This window comes from Pan troglodytes, chromosome 23, assembly GCF_028858775.2.
Source record: "Pan troglodytes isolate AG18354 chromosome 23, NHGRI_mPanTro3-v2.0_pri, whole genome shotgun sequence".
NCBI lineage: Eukaryota > Metazoa > Chordata > Mammalia > Primates > Hominidae > Pan > Pan troglodytes.
In genome coordinates this window covers 41516786-41540487 of record NC_086016.1, presented here as the reverse complement: position 1 = coordinate 41540487, position 23702 = coordinate 41516786, and the positions used below count along the sequence as shown (strand labels likewise).

The 23702-nt window shown below is 55.2% G+C and overlaps 2 protein-coding genes across 3 annotated transcripts; one reads left to right on the top strand and one right to left on the bottom strand.

Annotated features, from left to right (window-relative positions):
• Window positions 1–9516: 9516 nt before the first annotated feature.
• RPS19BP1 (ribosomal protein S19 binding protein 1) lies at window positions 9517–13286 on the top strand. Its single transcript, XM_515142.6, has 4 exons — window positions 9517–9695; window positions 9859–9987; window positions 12463–12560; window positions 12756–13286. Exons 1-4 carry the CDS (start codon window positions 9644–9646, stop codon window positions 12885–12887), a joined length of 411 nt encoding a protein of 136 aa, XP_515142.1. The 5' UTR covers window positions 9517–9643; the 3' UTR covers window positions 12888–13286.
• Window positions 13287–19670: 6384 nt separating this feature from the next.
• Window positions 19671–22722, bottom strand: ATF4 (activating transcription factor 4). 2 transcript variants are annotated; one of them, XM_063807587.1, is made up of 4 exons: window positions 22676–22722; window positions 21606–22545; window positions 20686–21003; window positions 19671–20584 (listed from the first exon to the last, which is right to left on the bottom strand). In XM_063807587.1, the coding sequence occupies exons 3-4, from the start codon at window positions 20909–20911 to the stop codon at window positions 19755–19757; spliced, it is 1056 nt and encodes a 351-aa protein (XP_063663657.1). In that variant the 5' UTR covers window positions 20912–21003; window positions 21606–22545; window positions 22676–22722; the 3' UTR covers window positions 19671–19754. The 2 variants fall into 2 exon arrangements, with proteins under 2 accessions (XP_063663657.1, NP_001239446.1); NM_001252517.2 differs by lacking the exon at window positions 22676–22722 and having other exon boundaries at window positions 21606–21795.
• Window positions 22723–23702: the final 980 nt, after the last annotated feature.

Here is a 23702-nt window from a genome sequence, read left to right as displayed (position 1 = left end):
TAGAGATGCGGTTTCACCATGTTGGCTGGGCTGGTCTTGAACTCCTGACCTCGTGATCTGCCCACCTCAGCTTCCCAAAGTGCCGGGATTACAGGCGTGAGCCACTGCCTGTGTGAGCCTGGCGGGATTGTTTTTCTTTTTAAGATAGAGTCTTTCTCTGTTGCCCAGGCTGGAGTGCAGTGGCGTGATCATGGCTCACTGCAACCTCGAACTCCCAAGTTCAAGCAACCCTCCCACCTCGGCCTCTCAAAGTGAGGTATTGGGTGGCTCACACCTGCAGTCTCAGCAGTTTAGGACGCCAAGGTGGGAGGATTGCTTGAAGCCAGGAGTTTGAGACCAGCCTAGAGAACATGATGAGACCCTGTTTCTACAAAAAAAAAAAAGTTTTAATTAGCCGGGCATGGTGGCATGCACCTGTGGCCCCAGCTACTAGGGATGCTGAGGTGAGAGGATCATTTGAGCCCAGGAAATCAAGGCTGCAGTGAGTTGTGTTTGCATCACTGCACTCCAGTCTGGGCAACAGAATGACACCCCACCTCCTCCACATTCCAAACAGCCCCTGGCACATAGTAGCACTCAACAGATTTTTTTTAACCTAAACAAATGGTTTGACACTTATTCATTCATTCAACAATGGCGTCTGGCACATAGTAGGTGTCATGCATCTACCAGGCACCACTGGGGGCTCCGGCCACAGCAGAGGAACAAGACAGACCGAAGCCCCAGGTGCTTACGTTCTGTGGGGAAAGACAGACAAGAAGCAAGATGAAGAAGTAAGCTGTGAGTTTGGGTGGGGGCTGGGGGGCGTCAAGGGCTGTGTCAATGGCTGCCACCTGTGGAGTAATTACTGCCCTGCCTGGCTGGAGGTTTCTCACCCCACCCTCCTGGTCACATTTTGAGGTGGGTGTGATTATTCTTTTCATTTCATAGATGAGGAAACTGAGGCAGAGGCAGGGTAAGTCTCTGGCCTCTGGTCACAGACAGAATCTGAACCAGGCCATCTGCCTCCAGAGTCCCTGCTAGAAGCCACCATGCTAACTGAGGGCGGAGGGTGGGATGTCTTAGACAATGCCCAAGCTGCCAAGCGCAGTGGCTCACTTGCATAATCCCAACATTTTGGGAGGCCAAGGCAAGAGGATCACTTGAAGGCAGGAGTTCGAGACCAGCCTGAGCAACACAGTAAGAGCTCATCTCTACAAAAAAATCAAGGCCAGGCACAGTGTCTCACGCCTATAATCCCAGCACTTTGGGAAGCCTAGGCGGGTGGACCACCCGAGGTCAGGAGTTGCAGACCAGCCTGGCCAAAATGGCGAAACCCCGTCTCTACTGAAAAAAAATACAAAAATTAGCCAGGCGTGGAGACAGGCGCCTGTAATTCCAGCTATTCGGAAGGCTGAGGCAGGAGAATCGCTTGAGCCTGGGGCATAGAGGTTGCAGTGAGCCGAGATCTGCAGTCTGGGCGAAAGAGCAAGACTCCGTCTCAAAAAAAAAAAAATCAAAAGATTAGCCAGGCGTGGTGGTGTGCACCTGTAGTCCCAGCTACTAGTGAGACTCTGTCTCAAAAAAAAAAAAAAAAAACAGAAAAAGAAAATGCCGAAGCCAAAACTCTTCCAAAGCTCTGTGTGCCTGTGAGCAGGGTTCCTTCACAGAGAGAGCCACACACAGTGTCACACAAGGCCCCACCCTCAGAAGGGCCTCATGCTTGGCTAATGCTCTGCTGTGGCCACCTCGAAATGTTTAACAATTTTCGAACAAGGGGCCCCGCCTTTCTTTTTTAGATGGAGTCTCACTCTGTCACCCAGGCTGGAGTGCAATGGCGTGATCTCAGTTCGCTGCAAGGTCTGCCTCCCAGGTTCAAGCAATTCTCCTGCCTCAGCCTCCCGAGTAGCTGGAATCACAGGTGCCTGCCACCACACCTGGCTAATTTTTGTATATTTTAGTACAGACAGGGTTTCACCATGTTCGCCAGGCTGGTCTCAAACTCCTGACTTCAAGTGATCTGCCTGCCTCGGCCTCCCAAAGGGCTGGGATTACAGGCATGAGCCACTCTCCCGGCCAAGCCCTGCCTTTTTATTTTGCTGTGGGCTCCACATATTACATAGCCAGTCCTGCCCTCAGGGTAACAATGCTTTGCCTGGTGTTCAGGCCCCCAGCTGGTTTCCTTCCCTGCCTCCCCTCCTTTCCAACTCTGGCACCACCAGCCCTTATCACACCAAGGCAGGGTCTCTCTGCAGGGACAGCACCACTCTTCTCTGTGTCTCCAAAGCCCAGCCCTGAGGGACAGAAAGTGGAGACTCAGGGGGCATCTCCTGGGTTGGATACCACGGGCTGGAATGGACTGAACTGGCCCCCTGTTGGGGGTCTTCGTGGAGTTTGTTGGTCCAGTGTTCAACTCTTTTCTCTTTTCTCCTCTGAGCTCCTACAGTTCCCTTCTGGCCACATCCTGCCTCCTGGTCCAGGGCGCCTCACACAGATGCAGCCCTCCGAACACACCTACCCAAGAGCTCTGGGGTTCAGGGAAGTCCCCCTGACCTCCTCAGGCCCTGTTCCCTGCACGCTCAGCTCTACCATGCAGGGTGAACAGGAGCACACTTTTGCACCTTCTCTCTGCTGGCCAAGGGGGCCCAGAGGGGCGGACTGTCCTAGGCTGGCACCTAGTACACGGTAGGGAGCCCAAGCCCCAACACTCATTCTTCTCTAAGTCCACCTCCCAGCGACCTCCTGGTCCCCAGGTGTGGATTCCTCTGTGGCTGAGGAAACCCCAGGGCCTGGAAGAAGGCTCAGCTCCTGGCCAGGGAAGTGGAGAGGCTGAGGCGCAGGCTTCTTAGTCCTTTGTGTTCTCGAAGGCTGAGCCCACAGGGGGAATGGTTTGGAAGACTGAGTGAGCATGTGACTTTGAAACTGTGGTGTGCACCTGTAGTCCCAGCTACTCTGGAGGCTGAGGCAGAAGAATCACTTGAACCCAGGAGGCAGAGGTTGCAGTGAGCCAAGATCACGCCACTGCACTCCAGCCTGGGCAACAGAGCAAGACTCCAACTAAAAAAAAAAAAAAAATTATTCAGGTGTGGTGGTGCATACCTGTAGTCCCAGCTGCTCCAGAGGCTGAGGCAGGAGGATTGCTTGAGCCCAGGAGGCAGAAGGTGCAGTGAGCCTAGATCACACCACTGTACTCCAGCCTGGGCAACAGAACAAGACCGCGTATATCCTTCCCCTCCTGGCACTTAGTATAAGGCCACAATCATGGAAGCCTAGGGGCTGAAAGGTCTGCACAGAACAGCTGTGCATGCTCTCTCTTTCTCTCTCTCTCTGTCATAATTGCTAATTTATAATTTATACTCTCAGCTATTTCTAAAGAGGATTTTTTAAGTGAAATAAAAGATCAGAAACCACTAGGGAATAGGCATGAGCTAGATGTACTAGAAAGTTGACATGAACGTTTATTAGAGCTGAATAATATAGGGATATAATACAGTCATGTAATAAATTACACTTAGGACAATTGAATAATAATTTCCAACCTGAGCTTCCTACCAGCAGAGGCAAAAAGGCCTCACATATTCATCTCTTGCTGCTTCTTTTGCCAGCTGTCTTTTCCCTTCTTAAAATTTCTTCTCTTTATCCTCCCTTGTTCTCAGATCCGCTGGGAGAAGAAAGACCCCCTCCCCATTTTCTAGGTATCCATATCCAACTTGCAAGGAAAGAACAGCATAAAGTTAAATGGTTACATGATTAGCAGGATGGAAGCTTCAGCCTGAAGAAATGAGTCTACATAGGCCTTAAAGGTACGTCCTACACCATCTTTTTGGCTCCTTGTCCACAGATGGAGCAGGGAGTAGGACTTGAAGGCAGGAGACAGCCTTGACCCCACACAGGGAGCGGTCCAGGCCTTGGCTTCAGGGAGTTCCCTGGAACCTCATTGGAAGGCAGACTCCCTTCCCTGATGGCTCATACATTAATTCACTGAATCCCCAGGACCGGCGTGCAAGAGAGGACTTGTTATCTCCAATTCACAGATAGGGATACTGAGGCCAAGAAGGAGAAATGATTTGTGCATGGTTACCCAGCTCCCTTTCCCTGAAGACATGGCCTCAGGGCAGGAGCCCCCCAAGCTGTGGATGAGATTCTCAGAGTTCTGAGCTGGGGAGGAAAGGGGCTTCTGGGCAGGCCCCAGCTTGGTCTGGAAGGATCAGAAGATGGAGACTTGCTCCTCTCCCCAACCACCCCACAGACGCCAGTTGCCATGACAACAGGGCCTCCCTTCCAAGGGTATTGGTTGGAAATTTGCATTTTAATGGAGACATAATTAGAATTAAAGGACGGAGATTAGAAGGGACAGAACTCTCCCCAACCCCATTCTAGCCCCTTGGGAGCCAGAACCCCCACCACAGAGATCTTGAGGCCCCAGAACCACCCACTCCCCACGCCCTCCCCTCCCAAAGCCCTATAGGGATATTTTCTCTGCCACAAAGTGCTATGTCTGTCCCTACTGCCCAGATGGGGATAGCAAAGCCCAGAATAGAGGAGGGACTTATTCTAGATCTTACAGCGAGGTCAAGTTCCCAGAGCCAGGTGACATCCGCTCTGCCTAAGGACCTCCCATCTGACCCCAACCTACTGGTAAGGTCTTTGGGTACAAGTTGGCTTGAGGAAGGGGTGCTTGCTTGCTAAGGGGCCCCCAAGTTCTCCCCTGAGTCTTCCAAGCTCACCCTTTCCTCTTCCTGTAACCTCTTAACATCTCAGTGGCCCTGGGGACCTGGCAGGACTGGGGACTCCGCCCCATCTTTCTCCAGGGACTGGGAGGAATGTACCCAAGATCACACAGCAGGCCAGGCACTGGTGGCTCATGCCTGCAATCCCAACACTTTGGGAGGCCAAGGCAGGCAGATCACCTAAGGTCAGGAGTTCGAGACCAGCCTGGCCAACATGGTGAAACCCTGTCTCGACTGAAAATACAAAAATTAGCCAGGCACACCGGCGGGCCCCTGTAATCCTAGCTACTCAGGAGGCTGAGACAGAAGAATCGCTTGAACCCAGGAGAAGGAGGTTGTAGTGAGCCAAGATCGCGCCACTGCCCTGCAGCCTGGGGGACAGAGCAAGACTTGCTCTCCAAAACAAAAACAAAAACAAAAAAAACAAAAAAAAAACATCACACAGTAGCTTAATGGCAGAGCTGCATCTTTGGCTGGTCAGGGTGGAGACATTAAAAAGACCCCACCTTTGACCCCCACCCGGGGGTTACTGTCTGACCCCATATCTCCATGGATAATTTCCAGTAGCTTCTTCTGTGTCTTCATTATACCCTTAAAATCAGGCATGCCACTATTTCACCATTCACATGATTGGAAAGAAGCCACTTGGCCTCTGCCTGGATGCCCTGAGGGGGCTGCTGTCCCTGGGACTGGTGGGTGCCACCCTGAACCCTGCAGACCCTGGACGACAGAGACTCACACTTGCTGAGAGTGTAACACGAGCATGTGGGCACCGCCAGGCCCAACGGAGCCCTTCATTCACCCCAATGCCCGCCTCCTGCACGTGGAGCAGCTCCTGGTTCACGCTCAGCAAATGCTGGCTGGTTTTTCTCCTATTGGCTGCTCCGTCAGTGGTATCAGCAGGTATTTATTGACTGCACAGATGAATAAATGCCAGGCCTGGTGCTGAGCACATTTCATGCCACCTCACTGCACTTCCAACAGACCCCAAGCGCCCCCTCGAAGCTCAGAAAGGTGAGGTAGGCGCCCAGGTCACACATCTGCTAAGCAGCAAAGGCGGCGTCTGAACGGGGATCAGCGACTCCAGGCTGTCAGGTGTTACTCCCTGTGGCCTCCAACCTAACCGTGTGTGAGCACAAGAGTGTGGAAATCCAGAGGCGACATACAAGTGCAGGTCACACCCACAGATGGGGGCCCAGGTCCCACCGGCACACTGCTGTCCACAGAGCAATCACCGATTCACAAACTAGAGTGCTTATTTTGCGTCCAACGGAATTCCAAATGCTCGACCCTCGATCCTCACAGCAGCCCTATGAGGTAGGGATTATTATCATAGTCAACTCATAAACGAAGAAACTGAGGCACAGAGAGGTTGTGGGACTTGCCCAAAGTCACACAGCTAGTGAGTGGAAAAGCCAGGATGTACAGCCTGGCTCTGGAGCAAGTGCTCCCTTCATACCACAGGAGCCAGGAGCTCCGGGCGCCTCCCGCCTCGGCCCTGTATGGAGGACTGGACAATACTCTCTAAAGCCCCCAAAACCTCAGAAGAGGAAATGGGCTAGGGGAGGGAGGGCGGCTTGCCTGTGGACACACAGCTGTGTGAGCCGAGGCCTTGTGGAAACCGGGGCATCTGTGCCAGCCCCAGACCACCAGGACACCCTCTCCAGAACCGCTCACCTCCCAGAGACCCTACGGTCCCCTCTCCAGGGGGCCACTGGTCCCTGGGGGCCACACACATACTCTTGCTTAGGACCCGGAGACCTGGGCTTGAGTCCTGACTCTGCTCTTGAAGGGCTGCACAGCCCTGCAGAAAGCCACCTGCCTCTCAGCCTCCCAGGCCCAGGGTAGTTAAGCTGTTTCACGGAGCCTGGGAGGAGACATAGGGCATGGGGGCCGAAGGGCCCTTTATGGCGATGGTTCCTCTGTGTGGCCAAAAGCCTCAGTGCGGGGATCAGGGGCAGGCAGGGACCCAGTGTGGAAACAGGCTCAGAGCAGTGAAGCCGCTCATCCAGGGTCATGCCAGGTGGGGAACTAGCCTGGGAGACCTCATGACCCGCCCTCCCACAGGGAGACAGGAAGCAGCTGCCCAACCCCCCTCCCCCTCCCCCAGCTTGACCCATCAGGGCCAACGTCAAGACTGGCAGGTCGCAGGTGCCCAAATGCGGGCTGTGGCGTGATCTGCTTGGGCCCAACAGTGGCTGCCCCTGCCCATCCCGTCTTGCCCAGAGGGAGCAGGTAGCATGGCAGCGCTGTAGCACCCTCTACACGCAGTCCCTGGGCGCAGACCCACCCAGGCCCGGCCCACACAGCACGGTATTGATCCACCGGTTCTCACACCTCTCCTAGAAGGGAGCTGCTGCCCTGCCAAGCCCCATCCAACCAATGAGGAAACTGAGGCACTCTTTGTTAAGGGATTGCTGGGGTCACACAGCTCCCAGCTGTCATTTGCACACTTTTCAGGAAGGGACCTCGCCCCCTGCCCTGGGCAGCCCAGCCTGGTGGCTCTGCCTCAGCTTCCCCAGCCACTCCTCCAGGCCAGGGTGAGAGTGGGAGGGGGTGCGGGACAGCAGGAAGCCGGGGCCACACGGTGCTGGCTGCGAGGAGCCAGCCGAGGCAGAAGGACGTCCGGACCCCCACCCCCACCCCCACCTAGCCTGGGTGGGCGCAGCTGAGGCCTTGGAGTCTCGCCGCGTGAGAAAGCTGTCCTGCGGCGCCACCTATTGGCAGAAATGCGCCCGGCCCCGCGGATGTGCTGATAACTCCGCGGGAGGCTGGGGCAGCGCCTGGCCTGCCGTCCCGCCCGTGCCCGGCTGGGCTGCGGACGCTGCAGGGGTCCACCTGGCACGTTGGCAGAAAACTCCTCCACCCGGGGGACCGTGGGCTGATTCAGCCTAGATCGGGAGGAGGACAGAGCTTGGTCCTTTGCCCTCCTGAGAGGCTGACTCGCTGCACATCCCACGACCTCCTGGGCCTCAACCCAGCGGCTCACTGGCGTCCCAAACTCAGCTCTCATCCACTCATTTCGTGCGTTTCTGGAACTCTTACCGTATGCCAAGCACTGTTCCAGGCGCTAGGGATATAACAATGAACAAAACAAAGATCCTTGCCTTGAGGAGCTTACAGTGGGGTATGGGCGGGGAAATAGACAATACGCAATACACATAATAAGTAAGACAACAATCCGGCTATGTTAGAAGCAGGAAGGAGGCATATGTCTGAACAGTCACTGGGTTCCAGGCCCCACACTCCCCTTAGGACAAAATCATGGAGTCTGAGGCCTTTGCGACCCTCCAGCCCAGCATGGCATCCTGAAGGGCCACTAGTGTGTCACAGGGGATAGGTCCTCGCTACAGCGGTCTCCGCCTAGAACAATCCCCGCTGCCCATACATGGTCAGCTCCTCCTCACCCTCCAGGGGCCTACCTGACCCCATGGCTTGACAGGCCCCACCCAGCACCACAACACTGCTCTCCCTGGTGGCTGGGGCAGGAGCGCCCCCACAAATCCTGCGGCCAGGCTGCCAGTCTTAACTCCCACCCCTGACTCCACCCGTGTGACCTTCGCCTCTCTGTGTTTGTTTCCTCGTCTGTAAAATGCAAAAGACAATTCCTACCTGGAAGGGTAGGGGGGATAAACAAGTTAACAAATGTAAAGCACGTAGAACAGCACAAATGCTTGAGTTTGTGTTGGTTGTTATTATTACTATCTAGCCGATGGAGCTTAAACGGTGTGGTCTATCCCGGAGGACGAACTCCAGGTCCCACACTCTGTGGTGTCAAGTACACAGAAGGCCCTCAGAACCCGGCTGAGTGAACCCAGTGGTCCCTTCTGATTCACCGTTCACTTATTGCGTGTCTTCTCCATGCCAGGTGCTGGGCTGCCAGCTGCAGATGGAGCAGCGAACAAGCCCAGGGCTCCTCCCCCAGGTAAGCAGTGTCACTTCTAGGCCAGAGGGGCTCAAATGTTTTGGTCTAAGAAGCTTCTTACATTTAAAACTTCAGAATCCCCTCACTCCTGTAATCCCAGCACTTTGGGAGGCTGAGGTGGGCGGATCACTTGAGGTCCGGAGTTCAAGACCAGCCTGGCCAACATGGCAAAACCCCGTCTCTACTAAAAATTTTTTAAAAAGAAAATTAGCCGGCCGTGGTGGCGGGCGTCTGTAATCTCAGTTACTCGGGAGGCTAAGGCAAAACAATCGCTTGAACCCGGGAGGCGGAAGTTGCAGTGAGCCGAGATCGCTGCACTCCAGCCTGGGCGACAGAGCGAGATTCCGTCTCAAAAAAAAATTTAATTTAATTAAATAAAATAAATTTTAAAAAATTCAGGATCCCAAAGAACTTTTGTATGTAGGCAACTGATATTTGTCATACTAGAAACTAAAACAAAAATTTTACATATTCATTAATTCACTTAAAATGACAATAAACCCATTGCTTGGTAACATAACGTATTTTATGAGAAATAATTGTAGTTTTCAAAACAAAGATATGTCTTTAATGTCTGGCTTAAGGGAAGACAACTGGATTCTCATGCCGCACTCAACCTGTGCGATACCTAGTGCTGGTTGAAGTATATGAAAAACACTCCGCCCTGTCCCCATCCTAGCCCGCCACGGAGCCACGAGACCCGAGAGGATTGGCCAACCCGGCGGAGCAGGTTGCGGACGACTTCCGGGGAAGGAGGGGACTGAGCGCCAGGAGCCAGGTAGATTGGGATTGAATAACACATGTGTCTTTCTGCGCCTTGGACCCGCCTCCAGTTTCCGCCCCTTCTTCCGCTCAAGTGTAAACCCCTAACGCATGCGTCCTAAGAAAGATGGGCACTTCCGCCCATCCCCCTCCGGAACCCTCTGTTCGGGCTCGGGTTTCCACCGAGACGACAGGGACTGCCAGGTCGGAAGTAGTGTGAGGCTCGTGGGCGGAGCCAAGCGCCGCCATGTCCGCCGCCCTGCTGCGGCGTGGCCTGGAGCTGCTGGCGGCGTCCGAGGGTGAGGAGGGCTGGCCAGGGGACGTCCGGCGCGGGCAGGAGGATGGCAGTGGCTGTGGGCGGGAGCCCTGGATGGAAAACAATCCAGGCCGGGCTTAGCCCCAGTGGCATGGGAACGCTGCGCGCCCTCTGACCTGGGTCTCTTCCTCTCTCTTCCCCTACAGCCCCCCGGGACCCTCCAGGTCAGGCCAAGCCGAGAGGGGCTCCGGTGAAACGGCCCCGGAAGACGAAGGCAATTCAGGCCCAGAAACTGCGGAACTCGGCCAAGGGAAAGGTGCCCAAGTCGGCACTGGGTAAGTTCGGGAAGGGGCTGAAAGTGCTGCCTCCGGTGCTGGGACCTGCGCCCCAGAGGAGGTGGCGCTTGAGGCAGGGCTTGAAGCGTTCGCCCGGTATTGCTAGACCTACTGTGTGCCAGGCGCGGAGCGGGGCCCTGGACATACGAAGGTGACAGAACACGCCACCGTCCTGGTCCTCGTGGACTACGGCCCTAGTGGGGAGAGAAGCATCAAAGAATATCAAACCCAGTGTGTCATTGCTAAGTGCATTGAAGCCTATGAATTAAAAGACTACGGTACTCTGATGGGGACTTAGGCCAAGTCAGCCTTCTCTGAGGAAGCGACATTTCAGCCGAGAGCTGAAGGATGTATAAGAGTGAGCTAGGTGAAAAGTAGGAGAATATTCTAGGAAGAATAGTATGTGCAAAGGTCCTGAGTCAGAAAGGAGGTTGTTGCCTTTGAGAATTTGAAAAAATAAAGGCTGGTAAAGGTGACCTAGTGAATGAGGATCAAAGATGGAGCATTTAAACACATTCACTAACACTCTGTACCAGGTGCTGATTCTAAGTGCTGTACAAATGTAAGCTCGTTTGATCCTTACAGCAGCCCTTTGAGGTCGATACTACTATCACCCCCGTTTTACAGATTCAGAAAAAGGCACCTGCCCAGGTGGTACAGGCATTGTGGCTGCCCAGGCATTGTGTCTCCAGAGTGCTGCTATTACCTACTCCATTGAAATAGGACATGCTGTGGCCTGGGCAGTGGCTATAGCAGCAGAGATAACAAGAGAATTGTGCAGGTGGAAAATATGTTGAAGAGGGGGCAGCAGAGAATTTCAGCCTTTAGAGGGGTTTTAGTGGTGAATTGGCTGTGAAGGTGGAGCCTAGTTTCTTGGGGGACGTAGTGTCACTTAATAGACATAAAGACTTTTGGAGGGGCTGGTGTAGGCAAGATGGTGATATTTTGACATGTGTCAGGACGTGGCAAGCTCTTACTGTGTCTGAATCCCTAGAGTCTAATGCATAAAAGATGTTAAAGTATTTGTTAAAAGAATTATGAATTCCAAGGAGGAAATACAACTTAAGCCAAAGTCTGGAGGCAGGAAAGTGAGACAGGTTTGAGCCCCAGCGATACTTGCCATGAAGCAGGAGTGTGGAGTGCCAGAGGTCATTCCCATCTGTCCCAGCCCTTGTCTCACTGTCGTGTCCTGGGTGCTCACCCACCTCCCCTGTTGGATGGAAGCTCCTAAAGGCACACACCTCCTTGGGCTTGTCCGCAGCCTTGGTGTCCACCATAGGTTTTGGCACATAGATGCTGAGTGAGAGGAATGGCAAGCCTCGCAGCCAATGGAAAGAACACCTCTGCGGCTGCCACTTTGCTCCAAGCTGCATCGTCTCTTGCCTGAATTATTGCAGAAGCCTAGCCGGTCTCCTGCCTTCCACATGCCCCCTCCCCCCGTAATCTTGTTCTCAACAGCAACCAAAATGATCGTGTAAAATCAGAAGTCATTCCTTGTTTTTCCTCTGGGTGGCTCCCATTGTAGTCACTAAAAGGTGGTGGTCTTAGGGTGCCTGACAAGGGCTATATGACCTACCCCCACCCCCAGCCAAACTTGGTCTCTTCCTGCTACCCACTCCCCCCACTCCAGCTGTTTTTGTTGTTGTTTTTGTTTTTGTTTTTGTTTTTGAGATGGAGTCTTGCTTTGTCACCCAGGCTGGAGTACAGTGGTGCAGTCTCATCTCACTCCAACCTCTAGCCTCCCGAGTTCAAACGATGCTCCTGCCTCAGCCTCCCGAGTAGCTGGGATTACAGGTGCCCACCACCACACCCAGCTAATTTTCGTTATTTTTAATACAGACGGGGTTTCACCATGTTGGCCACACTGATCTCGAACTCCTGACCTCAGGTGACCTGCCTGCCTCGGCCTCCCAAAGTGCTGAGATTACAGGTGTGAGCCACCGCACCCAGCCATTCCAGCTGTTTTGTGTTTTTCAAACACATTTGACACATTTCTGCTTCAGGGCCTTTGCACTGGGTGTTCCCTCTACCTAGACAAATGCTCTTTCCCGGATATCCACAGCTCTCTTCGAGTCATTTCAGTGAGACCTTCTCATTCCCTCCTATTTGAAATTGCACCCTCCACCCCTGGAATTCCCCTTTTCTGTTTCCTCTTTTGTTTTTCTCCATGAAATGTTTACGCTTCTAAAATACTGGGTCCTTTGTCCTTCATCTCTCACTGAAGCGAAAGCTCCAGAGTAGCTCCCTTGGTGAGTAGTATTCAGGACATAATTGTTGGAAAATGGGGGTGGGGGCCAAAAGCCTGGGGCTTTCAGCAGGACCTGTGTGGAGAATGCATTTGCTGGAGAAGAGCCCAGCCGCTGTAATAACCTGGGAAGGGAACGATGAGGTCTTTGGCAGGGCCATGGGCCAGGGACTGAGAATGCTTCCAGGGGGAGTGAATCTGAAATGGTGCTCCCTGCCTGCTACCCACAGACGAGTACCGGAAGCGAGAGTGTCGAGACCACCTCAGAGTAAACCTGAAGTTTCTGACCAGGACGAGAAGCACCGTGGCTGAGTCTGTGAGCCAGCAGGTTGGTCGAGGGGACTATAGGAAGGGACCTGGGAGGTGAGAGCCGAGGCTGTTCCCCTAGGACCCATGGCGGTCTCAGCCCTGAGCATAGGGTGGGAGGCTGGGCCAGCCCTGCCCTGCGCCAAACTCCCCTGTGACCTTTGCGGGCCTCCTCTGCTCTTGAAATGATGGGCCCTCGGTCCCGCACCCTCGCCAGATTTTGCGCCAGAACCGGGGCCGCAAGGCCTGTGACCGGCCTGTGGCCAAGACCAAGAAGAAGAAGGCTGAGGGCACCGTGTTCACCGAGGAAGACTTCCAGAAGTTCCAGCAGGAATACTTCGGCAGCTAGGCTCCCTGGAGGGCACGGTGAAGAGGCCTTCAAGCCCTGCAGCCTCCGACTCCTGCTGGCTCCAGGAACCGGCCGTGCCGCGCGGCCAGCAGATGGCGATGCAGGACCAGCCTGGCTCGAGGAAGCCGCGGAGCTGAGCCGAGTGGAGGCTGGAATGGAGCTGGTGGGCCGGAAGTCCTGGGGAGGATTTACACACAGACCGGAGCTGGCTTCCGCAGGCCTGGGCAGAGCATCTGCACCTGCCGGAAAGGAACGTATCTGTTTTGTTTGCTTTTGCCCAGGTGGGGCCTCTGGGCTGTTTGCTGTGGAGCAAGGCTAATTCCTGAGCCCTTGGGGACGACAGCTCCAGGAGTAGGAAGAAGGGTGGGCTTCCAAGTTACAATAAATGTGAACCCAAGAGCTGTGTATGCTGCTGGTCTGCCCCACAGGGTGTCTCCCATCTCCTGTGGCACCAAAGCGCCACGCTGCCTTCCCCATCTCCCAGCGTGCTTCTGAGCTCCGGGTCACAAGTCCTCCAGTCCAGCCCCGGCAGGCAGCCATCAGAACACCCACCTCTGCTGCCAGGGGCGCGTCCCTCCTCTGGGGATGGCCACCACAGCTGAAAAGGTGACTCTTGAAGCAAAAATAGCTGCTGGGAGCAGTTCCAGTGCAGGTGGCTGGGTCCGGCAGTGGGAGTGTTGCTGCTTCCGCCCGCGCCCGGGGAGCGTGGAGTCCGCCATGAGCGGAGCATTTCACCCGGTGTGTTCCCTTTCCGGCTCATGCTCTGGTGAGCAGCCAGGTGGGGTCAAATGCCTGTCATAGTGGGGAGGGGACAGTAGAGAGGACTCAGGAGGTAACCTGAAGAAACGGTTTCACACTCAGGTGTGCCTGAGCTGAAGGATGAAGGCGAGGGGAGGCAGGCGGGACCCTTCCAGCAGGCATGGGGTGGGATCAGGAGGTGAAGGACAGGCAGGCACTGAATGTGTGAGTGAAGACAGGAGGCGGAAGCGGAGGCAGGGCCAGCGGAGGAGAGGTGAGAAGTGAGAGCCCAGGAGTCTTTCATCAGGGGGCCTGAGGGGAAGGAACCTGGGAAGCCTTCAGGCAGCTGCTTTTGTCTCCTAAACTCTCTCCTCCCCACCATAGCCTAAGGGCTCCTTTGCTGTGGTGACTCCCATTGCTGCTGGTCGAGAGCCTGGCAGTCCCCTGAGGCTGGGTTTGATGGGAGTGACATCTGGCTCCCTGGGGTCCCTGATGACATTGCCTTCGGGCCTGTTATTTGTAACAGCATTTGCTCCCCCACTGCCCTGGGTGGTCTGTTCCTGGTCTTTAACCGTGTTCCATCCTAAATGAGGACATGAGGGGGCCACACATCTTCCGGGGGCAGAGCTGGAGTCAGGTCCTGTCTCCAGGCGACCTCCATCAGCAGGGGGAGGGGGAGGGAGTGTGCTGTGACCCCAAACCTTAGAGACCAGGGCCTCTTCCTGCCTGCTGGGCTGTAATGACCCCACTGGGCAGAGAAACTTGGATATCCGTGGAGACTAGTGGCCTTAATCTTTTAAGCGGCTTAACAAAAAGCCAACTCAGCCTCTAGCACCTGGAAGAACAGGCTGACCATAGGCCCAGGGCCCCTTTCTAACAGGAACACGCCCACTGTTACATAATCGCCCAGGTGTTCTTCCTGCTCCCTCCCTGTGTAGAGTGCAGAGTGACAGGCACTGTCCCACGAGGAGGATGGGAGCCAGGGTCCTGCTGCTTCCCCACTTGTGAGCTTCCCCATAAATCTTACACTTAACGCCAAATAACACTATTGGGTGCCTGTCCATGCCCCTCTGGGTGACAGTCATTTGTGTTTACTGCTGGCACTCTGGTCCGGTGGGTCAAGGACAGGACTGAGGAGTCTGCCTTTTAACTGTCACCCTGAGCAGTTCTGGTGCAGCTGTCTGGAAGGCAGCAGGGAGCTGGGGCGACTGGGGTAGCACTGGAGGAGAGAGGGTTTGTCCCCATGGGGGGCCGAGGAGGTGCTGTGATGGCCAGGACCTGGTGACCAACGGGGCCCAAATAAGAGGACACTGAGGCCAGACATAGTGGTTCACACATGTAATCCCAGCACTGTGGGAGGCTGAGGCAGGTGGATCACCTGAGGTCAGGAATTCAAGACCAGCCTGGCCAACATGGCAAAATTCCATCTCTACAAAAAAAATACAATAATTAGCCGGGCATGGTGGTGTGCACTCATGGTCCCAGCTGCTTGCGGGGAAAAGGGCTGGGGTGGGAAGATCACTGGGACCCGAGAGGCAGAGGCTGCAGTGAGCCAAGATGGCGTTACTGCACCTCAGCCTGGGTGACAGCAAGACCCTGTCTCAAAAAAAGAGGACACTGAGTTGTCACTTCAACCCAGGGCCGACAGGACAAAGCAGGAGGCCTCCCTCAGTCTAGACATCATGGATGGGTGTGAAAGCACCGGAAGCATTTGCGTCACAGGTGGTTTGGGGAAGCAGGGTTTGAGGAAGCCACCCCATGACCCAGAGGAGGGCCCCAGCCATGGCTTCCTGTGTCTTCCACAGTGGGATGGGCTGCTCAAGCCCCCACACTCTCTGGCCCTCTTTGCTACTAGAGGAGTTGGCCAAGGGGGCCAGGCAGGAGTGGGCCAGGACTGCAACATGGGACTCTGCTGAGGCCCAGCTGCAGGCTCAGAGCTTAGCCTGGGCAAAGGCCTCCGCCACAGGCAGTGGGACTGTGGCACTTGGTGTGTGCCCCATTCTTTCCTGCCAGGCTTTTTTTTTTTTTTTTTTTTTTTGAGACGGAGTTTCGCTCTGTCCCCCAGGCTGGAGTGCAGTGGCGCCATCTCAGCTCACTGCAAGCTCCGCCTCCTGGGTTCAAGCCATTCTCCTGCCTCAGCCTCCTGAGTAGCTGGGACCACAGGCGCCCGCCACCACGCCTGACTAATTTTTTTTGTATTTTTAGTAGAGACGGGGTTTCACCATGTTAGCCAGGATGGTCTCGATCTCCTGACCTCGTGATCCGCCCACCTCGGCCTCCAAAAGTGCTGGGATTACAGGCGTGAGCCACCGCACCCGGCCTGCCCGGCTGACTTTCATGGGGTGTTCTCATTCTCTGTCCACAACTCTCCCCACCCTTCAAAGCCCAGCTGGGAGGCCCTGCTCTGTCTTCTGAAGCTGCCACTTTCTACTTGGTCTAAGCATCCACCTTCCGTTTCCCAACTAGGCTGAGAGCCCCCACCCCACCTCATGGGGCACCTGGGCAAGGGTGGTTGGCACTTGAGTGTCACTGCAGGGGCTTTTTCTTTTTTCTTTTTTTTTTTGAGATGGGAGTCTTACTCTGTCACTCAGGTTGGAGTGCAGTGGTGTGATCTTGGCTCACTGCAACCTCTGCCTCCCGGGTTCAAACGATTCTCCTGCCTCAGCCTCCCGAGTAGCTGGGATTACAGGCACGTCGCCATGCCCAGCTAATTTTTTAGTAGAGATGGGGGTTTCACCATATTGGGCAGGCTGTTATTGAACTCCTGACCTTGTGATCCACCTGCCTTGGCCTCCCAAAGCCAGGGACTTTTTATTTCTCCCTGGCCTCTTTGAAATAAAATCATGCTCTTCCCCTGGTTTTCCCCATCTCAGGAAATGGGCCCTCCATCCTTTCTCTTGTTTGGCAGCGGGGGGGTTCCCTCTCTTCACACCCACATCCTGGCCGCCTCTCCTTGCCAATCCCAGCCCAGTCCCCTGCTGGGCTGACCCCTGCAACTCCCTAAGCACCCGTCTTAAGGAGCATGCCCAGCATGTCCAAGCCCTACCCAGCTGCTGTGTCACATCTGACTGTGACACGTCACCTCTTTCTTCTTTTTAGGGTACACCTGTCTCCTTTACCAGAAGCAAAGCTCCATGAGGGCAGGGATGTTTATCTATTTGGCTCACTGCTGTAGCCAGCACCCAGACAGTGTAGTGCAGAGCAGGCACCCACTCAGGACTAGTTGTAGAAAAGATGAAGGTCGTTCTCTGCTCTCCACAACCTACAGCCTTGTCCCAGACACAAAGCAGGAGAAAATGCTGAGTGCTGTCTGCTCCCGCCTGTGAGGTCCCTTCCTATCCCCCAGCCCCGGGCCCCTGGTCACTGGGTAAAGCCCAGCTCCACCTCTGACCTGGTCAGCCTAGGCTGGGCTGGCCAAGGCCTGGCAGGGGCCACAAGTTGCCACATGCAGGGTGGTGGCCAGACATCAACTTCATCTCTGCCCCCTCTTCCCGTACCCCTTATTGTGCTGGGCTCTCCGGAACAGATATCTGCCTAGCTGAATCCAGCCGGTCTGTCCAGGCCACTATCACTGCCTATACCACCTGCCCATGGGCCAGTGTCCACCCACAGGCCAGGCTTCCCAAGGGGGTGCCTAAGTCTGGGTCTTAGCTGCATCAGTAAGAGGGTTACAGTCATAAGACCCTCCTCACAGCCTCTCAGGAGGACTCTGAGCTCATCACTGGAAGGCGCCTAGAACCTCAGAGCTCTTTGAACATTTTCGCTGCAGTCATTTTCGCTATTTCCCAGGCACTGCTGTAGTCCTGGAAATACGGGAATGAACAAGACAGCAAAATACCTGCTGCCATAGAGTGAGCTTATATTGTAGTTAGGGAATGGAGAACAGAAAGTTCATCTGTATACAGATAAACTCAATGGAGAAAAAAGTTACAAAAAAACAGCAAGTGCAAGGCTCTGAGGCAGGACCAAGCTTGGCAGACAGATGGAGAGAGGCCGGGAGCACAGTGAGGGGAGGAGATGAGGTCAGGGAGAAGGGCAAATCCACTGTGACCTGAGCTGGTGCCTTCTGGGCGTGGGAGGACTTAGCTGCAGGGGCCTGGGAAGGGCACAGCCCCAGCATCCTGGCTCCACACCACTGGCCTGCACTGCCCTTCTTGGTGCCTCAGTTTCTCGTCTGCCAAATGAGGGCCGACCCCCACTGGCATTGGATGACTCTGATGCTCCTGGCCACACCCTAACACCTATTTAGTACCTGGATGTGGATGGAGGCCCATGGCCTTTGGAGAATTCTAGAATCTCAACAGGAAAGACCTCAAAGAGCACCAGGTCCAAGACCCATGTGTGATGCCCACTCCCAGTGGTGCCTCGGGCCACTTCTCCACAACCAGCTGCATGCATTCCATCAACAGTCGGCTCTCAGGTGACAGTCTATGCTGGGCACCAGAAAGGTCACGTGGGCCCCACCATGCAGGTCGTTATGGGCCATTTGTTTCCAGCTCAAGAGGCAAAATGAAGAGCCCAGACTGGAGCCCGAGTCCTGGGTTCAAATCCCAGCTCTACCTCCTTGCTCAAAATCCTCCTAGGTGAGCTGCGCGTGGTGGCGGGCGTCTGTAATCCCAGCTACTCAGGAGGCGGAGGCAGGAGAATCGTTTGAATCCGGGAGGTGGAGGTTGTGGTGAGCCGAGAATGCACCATTGCACTCTAGCCTGGGCAACGGAGAGAACCTGTCTCAAAAAAAAAAAAAAAGGCCGGGCGCGGTGGCGGTGGCTCATGCCTGTAATCCCAGCACTTTGGGAGGCCGAGGCGGGCGGATCACGAAGTCAAGAGATCAAGACCATCCTGGCTAACACGGTGAAACCCCCTCTCTACTAAAAATACAAAAATAATTAGCTGGGCGTGGTGGCAGGCGCCTGTAGTCCCAGCTACCCGGCAGGCCGAGGCAGGAGAATGGCGTGAACCCGGGAAGCGGAGCTTGCAGTGAGCCGCGATCGTGCCACTGCACTCCAGCCTGGGCGACAGAGCCAGACTCCATCTCAAAAAAAAAAAAATCCTCCTGGGTGTGGCATCTGCCTCACGGGTGTGCTGCGGGGACTGGGTGAAAGAACACATGTGCTGTGCTCAGTTACAGCAGTGCCTGGGCTGCACTCACCCTCACTCTCCTCCCAGCCATTCCCCAGGCACACCCGGTCTACACCACCTTCCACAGACGGAAAACGCGGCTAATCCCGAAGGACACAAGAGGAAGGGCAGACCTACCCGGGCTGCGCTGATCTTTGCATTCAAGCATTCATCCGCAACGCAGGACAAAAGACATCGCCTGCCTGGAAAGGCGAAGTCGCCCCGCCAGAAGTCCGAAGCTGCAGTGAGGTGTGGCTTCTAAGCACTGATCCATCCTAACATGTCCCGAGGCCGTCAGGCCTCCTAGTTTAGATAGCAGCAGGCACAACAGCCTTCACAGGAACTGTCGCCTGCCTTTGTGCCCAGCTCTAGCCAGAACCTGCGCAGGCTGTCATCCTTCCACCCCGTAAGGAGAAACGGAGGCCAACCCTCAGCTCCTGTCCTGTTTCAGCATCAATTCCCAAAAGGAGCCATTTCTTTCTTCAGGATGAGGCTTCTGCAGAACTGTTCAGGTAACAAGTGAAACCTAATCTTGTGTGCTATCTCAAAGACTGTGCAACCTTATTCAGGGTTTTATGCGACAGCTGTTGGCATGAAGCCCTCTTGAATAAACAGGTGGAGGCCCAGGCTGTCCCTCCCTCTGAACCTCTCAGAGATCTCCAGCCTCCTCCCTACACAACGAGCACTCAGCTCTGGGCAAAGGACCCAGCCTACTATAAATGGCCAACTATACGGTTCCAGGGCCCCACGAATCAGCCATCGTGGCCTACACCGAGCAGGGCTGAGCAAATCCCACTCTGGGAACCAATCTTCAGCCTTGGACTGCCTCCTCCCCCAGATCTCACACGAAATGTTAAGACCAGCTTGGGGTGGGTGGGTGGCGCTTCACTAGGTTACTTTGCCAGGAAAGGAATTCACACGCGCAAGTACTTTCCCTACAAAATAATTTATTGGAACACACAGCTACAGCACTCTATGTACAAGCACATTGATGCTCCTGACTATCCTCAACTAGGGGACCCTTTTCTTCCCCCTTGCCTTGCGGACCTCTTCTATCAAATCTTTCAGGTACTGGATCTCCTTGGCCAGGGAATCCGCCCTCTCTTTTAGAGCCTCGTTCTTCTTTTCCAGCTCTTTGCACTCACCAGTAAGAGCCTCCTGCTCCGCCCTCTTCTTCTGGCGGTACCTAGTGGCTGCTGTTTTGTTTTGCTCCATTTTTTTCAGCTTCTTATCCAGTTTCTCACCCTTTACTTTTGCTGCTACCATCTTCTCTCCAGGAGGATCGTAAGGTTTGGGGCGGGCAGACCCACAGAGAACACCTGGAGATGGGAGGCTCCTATTTGGAGAGCCCCTGGTAGAGGGGCTGTGCTGAGGAGACCCCAGATAGGACTCTGGGCTCATACAGATGCCACTATCATTATCTGAAGGGGTGTCTTCCTCCTTTATGCACTGAGGGATCATGGCAACGTAACCAGTGTAGTCTGGCTTCCTATCTCCTTCAGTGATATCCACTTCACTGCCCAGCTCTAAACTAAAGGAATGATCTGGAGTGGAGGACAGGACCCCTGAGGAAAGGGGAAGAGGTTGCAAGAAGGTGAAGGGGGCAACCTGGTCGGGTTTTGTTAAACTTTCTGGGAGATGGCCAATTGGGTTCACCGTCTGGGGGGGCTCCTTATTAGTCTCCTGGACTAGGGGGGCAAAGAGATCACAAGTGTCATCCAACGTGGTCAGAAGGTCATCTGGCATGGTTTCCAGGTCATCTATACCCAACAGGGCATCCAAGTCGAACTCCTTCAAATCCATTTTCTCCAACATCCAATCTGTCCCGGAGAAGGCATCCTCTGCAAAACATTTGAGTGATGGGGCCAAGTGAGTCAGATACAAAGGTAGGAGGCCCCTAACCCTAGATCCCACCCGGACGATGTGGTGGTGGCCCACTCACCCTTGCTGTTGTTGGAGGGACTGACCAACCCATCCACAGCCAGCCATTCGGAGGAGCCCGCCTTAGCCTTGTCGCTGGAGAACCCATGAGGTTTGAAGTGCTTGGCCACCTCCAGGTAATCATCTAAGAGACCTAGGCTTTCTTCAGCCCCCAAACCCGACTGGTCGAAGGGGGACATCAAGTCCCCCACCAACACCTCGCTGCTCAGGAAGCTCATTTCGGTCATGTTGTGGTGCTTTGCTGGAATCGAGGAATGTGCTTAATTCGAAGGTGTCTTTGTCGGTTACAGCAACGCTGCTGCTGAATGCCGTGAGAAGCCTGAATGAGAATCAGAAGCCAACTCCCATTAGAGGTTAGCTGTTCTGAGAATTTCATCCTTCCACTTATGAGGCGGGACTTCTCTAGATCGGCCATCTAGAGAATCGGGAACAGGGCAGTTGTATCTGCCCCTCCCTGCTTGCAACTCAGGTTCCACAAAATGGACGCTCACGGAGACCAGGCAATTCTTCCACCGGCCGCCAAGAGGAAGGCGCTCCGTCCCCACGTCCAAATGCGGCCAGGGCGGCCGCGCCCCGCCCACCGCCCGCCCTTGACTCACGCCCGCGCCGCCGCCCTGCCGCCGCCATCTTGGTTCCTGCCACGTTTCGCGGGGCAACAGCCAAGACCCCTGGGACCCTTGCGGGGCTCGGGGTCCGAGGGCTGTAGGGCCCCTGGGGAAGCAGTCCGGGCACCCGACTGCGCTTTCCCGATCCCAGGCACGCGAGCGTCTCGGGGACACCCAAGCAAAGACCACGCGTCCCGGGCGCTCGTTAAATCGCTTCCCCCTTGGCGGCACCGCCCTGGCCCCAGGCCGCACCCCACCAATCCAAAACCCGCGTCGGCCCCAGGAGCACAGCTGGACGACCCGCCCCGGTACTCACGCCATGGCTTAAGCCGCTGGGGGTTGCCGCTGCAGAGCCTGGTGCTGCTGCCGCCGCTGCAAAGGCCAATGCTGCCGCAGGCACTGCTGCCCCTAATACGCCATGGTGGCCGTGGACCCTGAGGGCGGGGAGGAGGGAAAACGCACACGTGCAGGGAAAACTACATCTGTGGGCGGGCAAAGTAGAAATGGCTGCAGTGGCCGCCCGCCGGCCCTTTATAGATTTCGTCTCTATGGGGACGCAGCACAGACGCATCCTTCCGCCGCGACCACGTGACCGTCTCCTCCCGCCCGCTCCCTTCCCTCCCTCCCTTTGACGCCCCAACCGTTTATGCCCAGGGCGTAGCTGTGACGAGAAAAGGAGTTTGTTCTTATGGCCTCACGAAAGGAGAGAGGCGTACTACTTTACTAGGCTTCTATGATCAGAGTCCGTTCTTTCCTTCGCCGCCGGAGCGCGGAGTGATCTCCCAGACACGCCTCGCTTCCGGTGTCAGCGCAGTGGGCGGGGAAAGGTCGTTTTCCGGCGAAGAGTTTTTATTGTGAAGGGCGAGGACGCCAGGTTATCGCGCGAGGTGCTGGCGAAGAGCGCGCGTCAAGGTGATTGGCCCAGGCCCGGTGAATCATATATACCTCGAGCTCTTATTGGCTCAGGGCCCTAGATGGGCGGCTGCTGGGAGAGGGATCCCGGGGTCCGCGTGGGAAGGGTAGGGGTCTCGGGTCTCTGCTAGGTCTCTGCTAGTCCTCAGCCAGCCTCGCCTGCTGGCCCGCCACGATCGCGCTGGCTCCTGCCCCCAGGCGGCCTTAGCCCAGCGCACCCCTTAGTGGCCTCAGGGACCAGCCCCTGCGGTCGGATCCCGCCGCCCTCAGTGGAGGTCCGCACTGGTGGCCCCGCCGCCGCTCCCAGCCTGCGCGTCCTTCGGTTGCGGGTGGTGATTTGTGGCCTGCGGAAACCGGGGGGTTACCTGTTCCAAGCCTGAGTTTTCCAGAGGCCCCATTCATAGCCGACACGGCGCTGCTGCCCCCGGGAGGTTGAAGGGGCCTCGAGAGGGCGCGCCGGGCCTGTCCACCTACCCCCAAAGGCCGGCTGAGTCTGCATGGCTCCTCCTAAACTCTGGAAAGGAGCCGGGAAGACGCGCCGTCCTGTCGCCCAACCTGGGTTTTTACAATTTTCATCCGGCTCAAGTGCAAGGCTGCCACAGAATAGCATCATAGAGGAACTTCTGGTGTCCGAAGATTGCGTTCTCCTAAGAACAAGATTTTCTTCGCTGCCGTCTCCCTGGGGTAGTTCGGATTCACTCCGGATTCTGAACTCCCCGGCCTAACCCGCTTTTCAGCAGTCACGCCCATGGCCCAGGGAGGAGAGGCGCTTGGGAACCCACGGCCACTTACTGGGGGTTGTGCGTTGGGAAGGGGTAGTCTGTTTTAAGAATACAAGAAACCTCCCCATCATCTTTCAGCCCCTTCCAGTCAGGCCCTGTGAAGGTGGAAACTTTGAGTTTCCGCCTCCATTTCACTGGGCCACACAAGTATGAGCGCTGTGATATCAAACCACCAGGGAAGCACTGCTCTAAATAACCACAGGCCATCTGCTGCGCTCATTCAACCTCGCCCACAAATCCTTTCCAATGGTAAACCGTGGCCCAATGGGATGAAGCTTCTTGCTCAAAGTCACAAGGCTCCCAGTGGAGGGAGTATGGGGTAGGAGTTAGAAGACAGATTTTGGGGAGCGCATCCAAAAGAATCCTGGCTGGGACATTTTGGCTAAATGACTTATACTCTCTGAGCCTCAGTTTCCTCATTTGTAAAATGAGACTACTGATGAGTATCCTTGCCTCATGAAGTGAGATCATACATGTAAAGCACTTAGCACAGTGCCTGCCTGGTACATGTAAGCGCCCAATAATGGTTGCTGTTGCTGCCACTGTTCATAGAACTCAGGTCTCCTGACCCTGACTTCTGCCACTCTCCATCACATCCTCCTGCTGCCTCAGAGGACTCTTCATTATTATTTAATGAGATGAAACCAACAACTTTAAAACTGGTATACACAAGGCATACTGGATGCTGGAATAAAAGTATGTTTTTTCTTTCTCCTTGG